This window comes from Brachionichthys hirsutus, unplaced genomic scaffold, assembly GCF_040956055.1.
Source record: "Brachionichthys hirsutus isolate HB-005 unplaced genomic scaffold, CSIRO-AGI_Bhir_v1 contig_816, whole genome shotgun sequence".
Lineage (NCBI taxonomy): Eukaryota > Metazoa > Chordata > Actinopteri > Lophiiformes > Brachionichthyidae > Brachionichthys > Brachionichthys hirsutus.
Window position 1 is genome coordinate 901 of NW_027181127.1, and position 12106 is coordinate 13006.

The following is a 12106-nucleotide window of genomic DNA, read 5'->3' on the forward strand; positions in this document are numbered from 1 at the left end:
AGGGTGATGTAGGGTAAGGTATGGTAGAGCAAGGTAGGGTAGAGTATGGTAGGGTAGGGTAGAGTAGAGTATGGTAGGGTAGAGTAGAGTAAGGTAGGGTAGAGTAGAGTATGGTATGGTAGTGTAGAGTATAGTAGGGTAGGGTTAGGTAGGGTAGGGTAGAGTAGGGTAGTGTAGGGTAGGGTAGCGTAGGGTAGAGTAGAGTAGAGTAGAGTAAGGTAGGGTAGAGTAGATTATTCTGGATGAAGCAGATTAGAACCGGCTGCAGGTCGTTGAACTTCCGGGTGTTTTGCGGGTCAGGCTGTTCATCCCTTTCATGTCTTTTTGGTTCTGCCAGACGTCCTTTGACGCAGAGGTATCCGTGATGGGCATCAGGGAGCGCAGCAGCATCCCAAATGTGAGGACAGTTCAGCTATCTAGTTTACCTTTATGATCCAGAACCTAAACTGGATAAACAGGCGTAGATTAAATTCACTGCTTTCTGTGTGAAGCCTCCTTGTTTCCTCTTTTGGTTTCCTCTGACAGAGCGGAGACTTCTCAGAGGGACACGCGATGAGAGGTCGAATCCCGAGCATCGTCGTTACGTCTGAGTCCAGCCCCTTCCTTGCTATTGGCCACAAAGGTTCCAGCACCTCCCGCCCCAAGACGGCCAACAATAACTCGGGGGTGGGGTCTGGTTAGAGCTCCGCCCTCCTAGCTGGTGACCTGAAGCTTTGAACAGATGAGTTCACCTGAGGCCATGACAGGAAGTTGTCCCGTTTTAAACGAAAATTAGTCCAAATGGCTGTTACCATGGATACTGCAGAATAATATGAGCTGATCATAAATTCTGGAAGGATGTGATTTTTGATAAACAATGTACATTTTTGGGGAGACACAGAATCTATCAGGTTAAATTATTTTATTATCGTACTTTTAAAGCTGTGTCATTTTTGTTTTTGACATTTAACACTTTCTTGGTCCTTCCAGCTGATTGGACGTCTGAGTGACGGTAGTTAGTTTAAAGAACTACTTGAAGTACAACTCCTGCGTGACTCAATAAATCTTTAATTTAACTCAAAGAAACTCTTAATCAGATAAATTCAAAAGGTCACGATGTTCCGTTCAAGCTTTCTATGGCCTTCAGCTGAAATACTCTCGTGTTCTAGTAAAGTGTCAAAGTCTGTTTTATTCAGTCATTCTTCTATTATCTGTATTTTTCCTGCACATTCCTCTGCAGTCATGTGACACATTGTTTATTATTTTCTGATCAACTACAAAATTTAACCCAAACATCAAAAATGTTCAAATTGTAAAAGGTGTAGTCCGAATTTGTCTTAGTTTTATAGTCAATGAAAGACAGGGGGCGTATTAACAGATGAAATGGAGCACTAAAATCAACCATGAGAGCTAAACTGATTGATGACATCACGATGACATCACTACCTGAACATGCATCTGTTTCCCGTCTAGTTTTCTGTTCCTGTTTCTTGATTCCGAAGTTTTATTTGCTTCTCCTGGTCACTGTTTGTCTTTATTTATTTATTTTATAAATAAATATCTGTTGTTTGAACGCGTCTCATTATAATCGACTCAAACAAAACCAGAGACTGGTTCATGAGAACACCGAGTCTGTGTGGACGGGGTCTGGAATCTGGATCCGGATTCAGGTCGCTGGAACGTCAACACAACCACATCTGAGGGCAGAGGCTAGCGCTAGCATAGCCTGAGAACTAGCGGTCATGTAGTTTAGCATGAGAGCGAAGCTTTATTCAGCGGTAATTAACTAGCAGCTAACTGGAGATTAACTAGCAGCTAACTGGGGATTAACTAGTGACTACCGTAACTGCTTTTGAACTGCTGGTAAACTGGAGACTAACCGTTGTTTGACTGGGGGATTACTACTCGCTAACTGGAGGCTAACTGGTGACCTTCCAGTACAACATTTGTCCCAGTTAACTCATGACCCAGAGGAGATTACTTTTAATCTGGATCTATTCCGGCCTCTCCACCTGATAGGCTGACTCCACCTGCTGATCATTAGCAGCCCCTCCCCTTCCTCCTCTTCCTCCTCCCACTCTGCACCGGAGGCGGGATGAGCATCCCGGCGAATGGAGCTGCAGGAGAGGCGTCTGACTCCTGCAGGTATGACACACCTGTATCTGAACGTTTGCAGGCCTGACCCCAGACAGATAAACGCCACGCGGCCCGGAGGGTACGCTGATTTCACTACCCGGAGTCTCCCTGCAGCTGGGCGGGGCGACGAGGTGAGGGGTCATCCACGTGTCAGAGCTGTGTGTTTTTAGTCGAATAATTTTAGGTTTGTATTTGTTGTTGTGAGATGACTTCAGTTAAATATGGGTGACTTTGCCCTCCCCGTCCACGGACGCTGACAACCTGAGCAGGTTCGGGTTGTGAGTTAGTTCAATCCCTATTGGCTCGTCCGGGGACTGGGATTCCTCAGCGGGACAAAGGCGTCTAAACTTAGCCGCTGATATAACAGGCCGGGCAGATCAGGCTGCTCTGGGATCAGATCTGAAGCTGAGTAGCAGACATGAGCATTAAACACATTTGTGCCTCTGACATTGTATGCAATCAGTTTCCATGGTGACCACAACATGGTGTTCACGGAATATATTTTTCTTGTCACTCAAGTAATAATACATTCATGTAAAACAGTAAAAAATATGTCCTCTAGTGAGAAGTTGCTCTGTCGTTGCTGTCAAGTGAACAGACTGGGGCTATGCTATCTTAAAGGTAGCTGCCCTGCTAGCCACAAGGTAGCTAAACGTTATGTTGACATGAAATGTTCAGCCACTGCTTTGCAAAAGTCAGTAGCCAGTAGCAGTACATAGCCAGTAACAGTTAGCAGCCAGTCACAGTAAGCAACCAGTAGCAGTACATAGCCAGTCACAGTAAGCAACCAGTAGCAGTGGGCACTGTTGCCCCGCCCTGCCGTAGTGATTGGTGGGGGTGATCCCTGAGGGGATTGGAACCCGCGGCCACCAGTCTGCCGCTGACCTTTCACTATCGGAGACTCTTAAGACTTGACCTTTCTGATCCGGTTTTATCACCACGGGGGTACATTTCCTCTCTCTGCCCCTGATTGGGCCTGAGGGAAACCCCGGCTGTAACGGGACCGGGGGTGATGGAGGGTGAGGGGGGGGGGGGGGTCTAGAATAATCTGTTGGGTCTATATTAGCCCCGGTGAATCACGGCAGGCCTGGCATACCTGGTCTCCCCTTTCACACCATATTAGTCCACTCCCCCCTCCTCACCCACCCTGCCTCACCCTGCCTCACCCCTCCGCCCCCCACAATGCACCAGCGCCATCGGCATCTATTCTTAGGCTGTCTCTTCAGCTCGTCCGAGCAGGCAGGTCCTCTTCTTCCTCCTCTCTTCTCTTTTTCTCGTCTTCTTTCTCCTTTTGATTCCTCACATTTCTCCCTTCCAGCTCAGGTTTTGTTTCCTCCTCTTCCTCCCTCCGCCCGTTTGATTTCCTTCTCCGTGTCCTTTCAGAGGATCCTCGCCGCCGGCCGTCCCTTCCATCCGTCCAGCCGCCGTGGTTTTTTTTATTCCGTCCACCTGTGAGGATCTCGTGTTCGTCTGGAAGAATGAGCGCCTACACCGTGTCGCTGCCCGGCCCCGGGCCCTGGGGCTTCAGGCTGCAGGGGGGGAAGGACTTCAACATGCCGCTGACCATCTCCAGGGTAAGACTGCAACAGCTGGTTGGGCCCCAGCAACCGCTCAGTATGGGGGGGGGGGGGGGGGGGGGGTAGAGCCTGAAACCAGAGCGGGGGGCTGGTTACCTCTTCCTCTCTCTTCCTCATCCACAGGAGAATGAACTGCACCTGTTGTCAGGAGCCAATAGTGGGTTTGACCTTTGACCTTCTCTGTTGGCTCTGCAGGCAGTTCTGTTGCATGGAATGTACATCCCTGCATCCATCATATATTTTCTGTCGTGTCTTTGGGGGCGTTCAGGCCCGTCATGGCGGCGGCGTTGATCTTGCGTTGATGAAGTGTCTTCCCATCATCCTTTGGGGCTCCGATAGGGTGTGATGTCATTCTGTTGAGTCTCTGAGGCTTTCAACATATTTAACCGAACTAGACCAAACTAATTTGTCTGAGATGTTTCCAGATGATTTCTTCTCTGCCACAGCTGACCTCCGGCCACCAGGTGGCGCTCTGAGCTGCTCTAATGAGCTGTCGGTCAGTGTGAAAGCTGAGCCCCCTAGTAACCGGACCCGGCTGGGCCACAGGGGCTGATTCAGCCTCCAGATCAGGGAATCCCAAATGCTTTTCCACCGGGGAACCCCGAGAGATCTGTGGCGCCGAGCGGATCGGGTTTTGAGGGCAACCGATGTTGGTTCTGGACAGTCCGGCCTCCAGCGACTTCCTGCCGATGGTCTGCCCTGCAGTGTGGCGGCGAGCTGCCGAGGCCGCCGACAGGCAGGAGACTGTTTTTAGCTTCTGAAGGTCGGCTAGCGCTCACAGAGCTTATCAGTTACCGCAGCTGTCATTCAGTGTGTCTGACGAACTCCAGGTCCACTAAAATCACACGGACCTTCAGTTCAACGTTATCGGTCGGTTCAGATTGGAGTCGGTTCAGATTGGAGTCGGATCAGATTGGAGTCGGTTCAGACTGGAGCCGGATCAGATTGGAGTCGGATCAGACTGGAGTCGGATCAGATTGGAGTCGGATCAGATTGGAGTCGGTTCAGACTGGAGCCGGATCAGATTGGAGTCGGATCAGACTGGAGTCGGTTCAGACTGGAGCCGGATCAGATTGGAGCCGGATCAGATTGGAGTCGGATCAGACTGGAGTCGGATCAGACTGGAGTCGGTTCAGATTGGAGTCGGTTCAGATTGAAGTCGGTTCAGATTGGAGTCGGTTCAGATTGGAGTCGGTTCAAATTGAAGTCGGTTCAGATTGGAGTCGGTTCAGATTGAAGTCGGTTCAGATTGGAGTCGGTTCAGACTGGAGTCGGGTCAGACTGGGGTCTCTTTAGCATGCTAACATGAACGTAGGCTGCCTATCCCATTTATATAGACACAAGCCCCGCCCAGATGGCGTCTGCGTTTCTGTATTCTGATGTCTGAACCCACTGGAGGTGAAACGGGCGTGGCGTAGTAACGTGTTCAAGGTCTGCATCCCACGCCGGGGGGTCTAACTGTCGTAGCAACAGGAAGTTGTTACGGGGAGAAGAAACGATGCTAAGCTAAATGCGCTCAAGGTGGCGCTGTTTAGTGAAGCTAAGCCGGATGTTTGTCCGTGTTCACACAGATCACTCCGGGCAGCAAGGCGGCACATGGCAACCTGGTCCAGGGTGATGTCATCGTGGCCATCGATGGCGTCACCACCGAGGGGATGACCCACCTGGAGGCCCAGAACAAGATCAAGATGGCCGCCTACAACCTGGCCCTCACCATGACCAAGTAAGGACACCCGAGAGTCGACAGACAGCAGTGCGGTGACAGGAAGCTGCGCAAACTCAAGCCTCCTTTACAGATAGAAGCTCCTGAATCACGCGGAACACGGAACACGGAACACGGAACACGGAACACGGAACACGGAACGCGGAACATGGAACACGAAACACGGAACACGGAACACGGAACAGCTTATCGGCTGCAGGAGTTTAGCTTTGGTGCTTCCAGAGTTGTGATCCTGTTGATTTATATTTATATTTGCTTTGTTGACGTGTTTTTATTTATGTCGCCATAAAATGAAACATTTCACGATGAGTTTATAATGAAGCTGAAAATTCATTTCAAACTTATTAAAACTTAAATATTTTGACCGTTGTTAAAATTAACCAGCTTAATTTCTTCCCGCAGATCGAAGCGGCCTGTTCCGATGATGACGCCACGGGTGGACATGGCTTCTATCCCCATGATCCCTCACCAGCAGGTAATTTTACCCATGATGCATTTCTGCTGCATCAGACTGGCGCTGCAGACTTAAAGCCTTTATTTGTGCTCTCGGCTGATTTTAAGACGGATTTCATCTCTGACAAACTGACCAAGATTTATCCAAAGCAAAACTAGTAAACAAACACACAAACAAACACACAAACAAACACACAAACACTGTCAAACAAGCTGATTAAAGTTTAAAGAGCAGAATGAATACTTAAAATAGAGGCTAATAATTATACTGAAAATATTAGTATCCTCACAAAAATAGAGCTTAAAATATTTAAAATAATTATTATAAAAGGTGTCGATAATGAGATGGAGGCAAATATGGAATTTGTTGATTTGGTGATTTTAGAAATATTTCTGATTTAACTTCAGGACTGCTCTTTCGACATATTGATCAGATATTGATCGCTGTTACTCAACATTCTCTGCTCCTTCCCCGACCCGCCTCCTCCATGTCAAGCCTCAGTCCGTGCAGGTCAATGGCCGCGTGTCGACCTGCAGCGCCCCCTCCACGCCTGCAGAGGCAGACTCTCCAGGGGGGAGAGTGGCGCTCGGCCCGGCTAAGAGGACGCAGTATAACTCGCCCATCGGCCTGTACTCAGAGGAGACTCTGAGGGAGATGGCGGCCGTTCAGGCGGGTCGTCCTGAGGGGTATGTAGAGGCCCGAGAGCAAAACACTTAAAGGAACAGTTCACCCCCCCAAAAAAAACTCAGGTTCCCTCCCACCCCGATCTCACGCCGAGAGACATTCAGGTGAACATTTCTGACGTTTCTCCGTTCTTCAAAAGACCTCAAGAAGGAGACGAGTTAGAAACACCTGAAGAAGAAGAGACTAGTTTGAAAATGACTTGTCGGTTAAAATCCACGGGTCCTCAGACGGACAGCTTTAGCTTAGCATAGCCCATCGGTTAATGGCGTGTCCTTTTCCTTCAGGTGTTGTAAACCCGTCTTGTCTTCTTCAGGTGTTCAGCGGGACAGTGTAACCCTGTCTAGTGTGGAGCTCTAGAAATGTTTGTGGACTCCATCGTCACCTGGATGATGATGATGATGAGGAGGAGGAGGAGCAGATGTTTCTCCAGCTGTTTCTCAGACTCAGAGCTGCTCTGCTAACAGATCAATCTTCACGTCCATCTTCTGTCCTGCATTTGGTCTCGACCGTCTTTCGAGCCGCTGGATGCTCCGCTACGCTCTGTCACAGTCTTCCCTTCAGGCGTCTAGCTTTAGCTATGTAGCCTAGCGCTCTGCGTCCCAGCATTAGCGTTGGCGGCTCTGCCTCTGAGACCCCCCCCCAGCTCCTCGCCATCCCGCCATGTTGTCGGATGCGTCCACCGCTTCTCTGAGCCTCCGCAGCTTCGGACAGAAGGGACAATCTGTGGGACATCAGAACATTCAGTGTCTCCTGAGCACAGTAACGCTAACACAAGATAGCATCAATGACGATCCGGTAAAGCTAGCTATCGCTGGGGGGGGGGGGGTGCAAGCCCAGCGTTACCCAGCATGCCTGTGGCGTGTCCTCAATCTGATTGGGTTACTGTGTCACTGAAGAGGACAGACACCTGTTGGCTCCTCTGGCAGCGGCTAAAGGTCAGGGAACCTTCCGGACACGCGTTGTTAACACGCACGCACACACACACGCACACACGCACACACACGCACACACACACACACACACACGCACACGGCTCCGGAAACAAACGTTCCTTCAGGACGGGTCCGACTCATTCAGACGAGTACCAGCGCCAAGGAAGCTCACAGGTGGGTTGGAACAGGAATTCAACCAATCAGGAATCATCTCCATCCCCTTTAAAGCCAGGTGTGTCACACCTGGAGCTGCTGCTTCGCCGCCGTCGCTGGTCGACCTGAGGACCAGCAGGCGGCTCCCGGTGGAATGAAAGACCCAGTCCGGGTTCACACAGTGAAAGTGTCTCTCCTCAGCTCGGCCGTCTCATCGGGGGGAACCTCAGATTGTTGTCAGGATCATTTACCTGTCCGCCCCGCCTCCCTCACCTGTAGGACGACTCCTCTAACGGTCTCTGTCTTCTCTGTCTCCTCTCTGCCGGTCAAAAAAAGATTTTCACCCCCGCTGCTCCCAAGTTAGTATCCTCAGTGTGTGTGTGTGTGCGTGTGTGTGTGTGTGCGCGTGCGTGTGTGTGTGCGTGTGTGTGTGCGTGTGCCTGTGCGTGTGTGCGTGTGTGCGCGTGTGTGTGCGTGCGTGCGTGTGTGTGCGTGTGCGTGAGTGTGCGTGTGTGCGCGTGCGTGTGCGTGTGTGTGTGTGTGTTGCGCTGCGGGACGGAGGTCCAGGAGGGAACGGCTTTAAGGCTTCAAACTGAGGCCGCATCCCAGACCATCATCTGCTGTAGCCCCGCCCACCAGGGGGCGTTTACAGCTGCATGAGAATGAGGCGTGAAGCAGATCTGATTGGCTGTTTGCTGTGAGCATGGTTTTCTTCTCCCAGTTTCTCAGCTTCACCTCTACCTCTTCCTCCGCCCCGTCCTTCCTCTTCCTCTTCCTCACCGCCTGTCAGCAGCTTCGCCCCTGGAACCTTGGACTCCGCCCCCCCCATGCATAAGCCCATAGAGGTGAAAGGCCCCGGCGGCAAGGCCACCATCATCCACGCCCAGTACAACACGCCCATTAGCATATACTCACAGGAGTCCATCATGGACGCCATCGCGGGGCAAACGCAGGGAACGGCGCCTGACGCAGGGTAAGAGCGCCCGTCACCGCCGCCCTCCTCTTCCTCAGCAATGGACCCGCCTCTCCTCAGACACCTCCTGTTTTCTCCTCCTCATCGCCTTAAAAGTTAATAGAAATATACCTTCTGGTAAAAGCTTTAACAACCATTGACCAAATTGGGAGAGGCTCCGCCCCCTCCCTAAACAGGATGTGTACTATGTACTGGAATGACTGCAGTGTTCAACCACTGTGGCGTTCTGCTGCCCTCTGCTGGACATCAGCGGCATGACCTTCGTGCAGATCGATGCTGCTGGATTGTTTGCTGTGTCTTCGTACACTAACCGCGTGGCGTTTGCGTGGCGTGGCGTGGCGTGGCGTGGCGTGGCGTGGCGATGTCTGCATGTTGTCCCCCGTGGTAAAGACGAAGCCACCGACAGACACAAACTGGTGTTACTGGTCCTGATGGGAAACTGAATGTTCTGATTCCTCTCCTCCACATAAAGATTAAAAAAAACAATTCTCTCATTCACAACACCAGCCAATCAGAGCCAACCGTTGCATCCATCTGATGACGTCATCATCTCCATCATCAAAATACTACAATTACACGTCGTCATGGAAACCGTGATAATCGTACAATCGGGTCGGCGATGCGGGGTTCGGGTTCCGTCTGAAACTATTCCAAGCGAGAACTTTACAGTCCCTGTTAAGTCCCTGATGCTCTCCAGTCGCTGTGACCGGGTTTGGCTTTCGGGGGTTTGGCGCCCCCTGTCTGTGGTTGCAGTATTATCCCAGGTAGGGATCATCTGGTAGACAGCAGCTCCCCCGTCTATCAGGCCGTCCAGAGAGCAGAGACGGAGCTGGACCTGGCTGAGAGAGACCGCCGCAGCGCCAACATGCAGTCCAAGTCCTTCCGGGTCCTAGCCCACATGACCAGAACCGAGTCCAGTGAGTGTCCTGAGCGCGTTCATCTCAGATGTTTGATTCTAACTGGGTTCTGACGGCGCCTCCTGTTTCCTGTCTGTTTCAGCAACGGTAGAGGAACAGGAGGAAGCACCGAGGAGGAGCAGGTAGGCAGCAGAGCTCCGTTAGAAAGCTGCTGCTGAGCCCACCCCCTCACCAGGCTTCTCACCTGCGCACTCTGCCACGCCCCCCCCAAACACGTGGCCACACCTCTCACCTCTACTCGCTACCAATGTGGCAAAGAAAACAAAGTTAATACAACATCATTTACAGTCAACGAGGGAGTGTTTCTCTTTCTGGGATCGTATTGGGTGAGATCAATGCGGTAGGTGTAGGCCCACGATGGAGCTAGCTGAAATGCTGCAGCAGGTGCAGCGTCACCTGAGCATCACCTGAGCATCACCTCGTGTGTCATTACATCGTCTGTCATCGTTATGACATCACAGTTTCAACGTGAACCGGTTTAATGGGTGCAAAGAAATGTGGAGTCAAATCACAGAGCAGCAACAAGCGCTTCCTTTACCTGCTACACTGACAGGTGTGTACACTCCTACACCTGGTGTGTGTGTGTGTGTGTGTGTGCGTGGCTGTACCGTAGCCATACTGAGCATGCTCCAGCTTCTGATGCCTCCGCCACCCCTCAGAGGTAACCAATCAGCTCTCAGTGCTACTAGCTGCTAACTATTATTAGGACCTTTTTTTCTTTTCCCTTTCTCAAACGCTCCGCCCCGGTCAGGTGAGTCTCCGCATTGCTTGATGTCACTGCGTGGTGAGAGCAGGCGTTTGAGGTAAATGGGCGTGTCTACAGGATGTCGACGTCATGGTGTCACGTTTCATTGGCTGTAGAAATAAACCGCGTATTTCAGTTTGAAGCAGTAACGAGTCGACCGTGTTTCCGCCCAGCCACTACAACCAGCCTCCGGCAATGCATCAGGCTCCACAAGCCCCGCCCCCACAGCAGTACCAGCAGCCCCCCACACAACAAAGCTCCATTCAGATCCCTCTTGGCTCCGCCCCTCCCAAGGCAGTCAGCACCGCCTGCATCTACCCCTCCCAGCCAGGTGAGAACCCACATGGTCGGGGGGGGGGGGGGGGGGTCTTACCTGCAGGTCCACGGGGGGGTAATGGTTTCCTTCACCTCCAGCCTCTGCTCCTGCACCTCCTCCTGCTCCTGCTCCCGTCCGAGCACCGCCCCACCCTCCAGCCTCTGCCCCACCTACTCATTCCTCGGCCCACAGGCCCCCGTGGGTAGCTGACCCCACCTTTGCTGACAAGTTTGACCCAAGTAAGACGACCACCGCCATTAAGGTGCAACCGCTGCCCCAGGCTGCTCCGCCACCACCAGCATATATCCCCAACCCTTCCGCTGCCACACCTGCGGTTCCCAGTCCCGCCCCAATAACCCCAAGCCCTGCCCCTTTCTCTCCTGTGGCAAGGGGCGTGGCTCAAAGGGCAGAGAGGTTTGCAGCCAGCAGCCGTACGCCTCTGTGTGGAGCTTGCAACAGCGTCATCAGGTAACGAGCACCCGCGTCGTCGTAGAATAGGCTCCGGACGGACGGTACCGACCCGCCGGTGTTGTTGTTGGCTCCAGGGGCCCCTTCCTGGTGGCCCTCGGCCGATCCTGGCACCCCGAGGAGTTCCACTGTCACTATTGCCACATGTCTCTGGCCGACGTCAGCTTCGTGGAGGAGCAGAACAACGTCTACTGTGAGAACTGCTACGAGGAGTTCTTCGCTCCCACCTGCGCCCGCTGCAGCACCAAGGTCATGGGGGTGAGATGCTCCACCTGTACACCCGCTTACCTTAGGACAGGCTGCGGGGAGCGCATGGCCTACGAGGCTCCGCGCCGACGGTGACGTCGCCGCTAGCACCGGACGCTCTCAGGGCGGACGGATGAAAGACATTCGAGTCTGTTTGAGCCTGACCCTTTAGCCACATGCTACGTGCTACATACGTGTGACCTTTGCTCCCGCCTGCTGTTCGGCGTTCTTCCAGGAAGTGATGCACGCTCTGCGCCAGACGTGGCACACCACCTGCTTCGTGTGCGCCTCCTGCGGGAAACCCTTCGGCAACAGCCTCTTCCACATGGAAGACGGAGAACCGTACTGCGAGAAGGGTATGAGGTTCTGACAAACCGCGGGGGGGGGGGGGGGGGGTTAAAGGTCAGTCCGTCAGAATGAGCTCGTAAAGTCCCTCTCTGTCTGCCCCCCCAGATTATGTCGCCCTCTTCAGCACGAAATGCCACGGCTGCGACTTCCCGGTCGAAGCTGGCGACAAGTTCATCGAAGCTCTGGGTCACACCTGGCACGACACCTGCTTCGTCTGCGCGGTAAGAGGCAGAAACAGGAAGTGCTCACACGGGCACGCTTTAACGCTAAACGCAGAAACGCAGCGTCGTCTCCTCCGGCTGCAGGTTTGCCACATCAACCTGGAGGGCCAGCCGTTCTACTCGAAGAAGGACAAGCCTCTGTGCAAGAAGCACGCCCACGCCATCAACGTGTAGGCCGCATGGCGAGCGGCGTCACGCTAGCTACGCTCTGGTGTTTTGTGATCGGATGGTTGA

At 52.6% G+C, this 12106-nt stretch overlaps 1 protein-coding gene across 2 annotated transcripts; it reads left to right on the forward strand.

Moving 5' to 3' along the window:
• Positions 1 to 3501: 3501 nt before the first annotated feature.
• LOC137917302 (LIM domain-binding protein 3-like) lies at positions 3502 to 12095 on the forward strand. Of its 2 annotated transcripts, none has more exons than XM_068760112.1 (11): positions 3502 to 3689; positions 5264 to 5415; positions 5818 to 5890; positions 7975 to 7997; positions 8429 to 8611; positions 10447 to 10604; positions 10688 to 11057; positions 11135 to 11315; positions 11539 to 11659; positions 11757 to 11872; positions 11957 to 12095. In XM_068760112.1, exons 1-11 carry the CDS (start codon positions 3594 to 3596, stop codon positions 12044 to 12046), a joined length of 1563 nt encoding a protein of 520 aa, XP_068616213.1. In that variant the 5' UTR covers positions 3502 to 3593; the 3' UTR covers positions 12047 to 12095. The 2 variants fall into 2 exon arrangements, with proteins under 2 accessions (XP_068616213.1, XP_068616214.1); XM_068760113.1 differs by having other exon boundaries at positions 8432 to 8611.
• Positions 12096 to 12106: the final 11 nt, after the last annotated feature.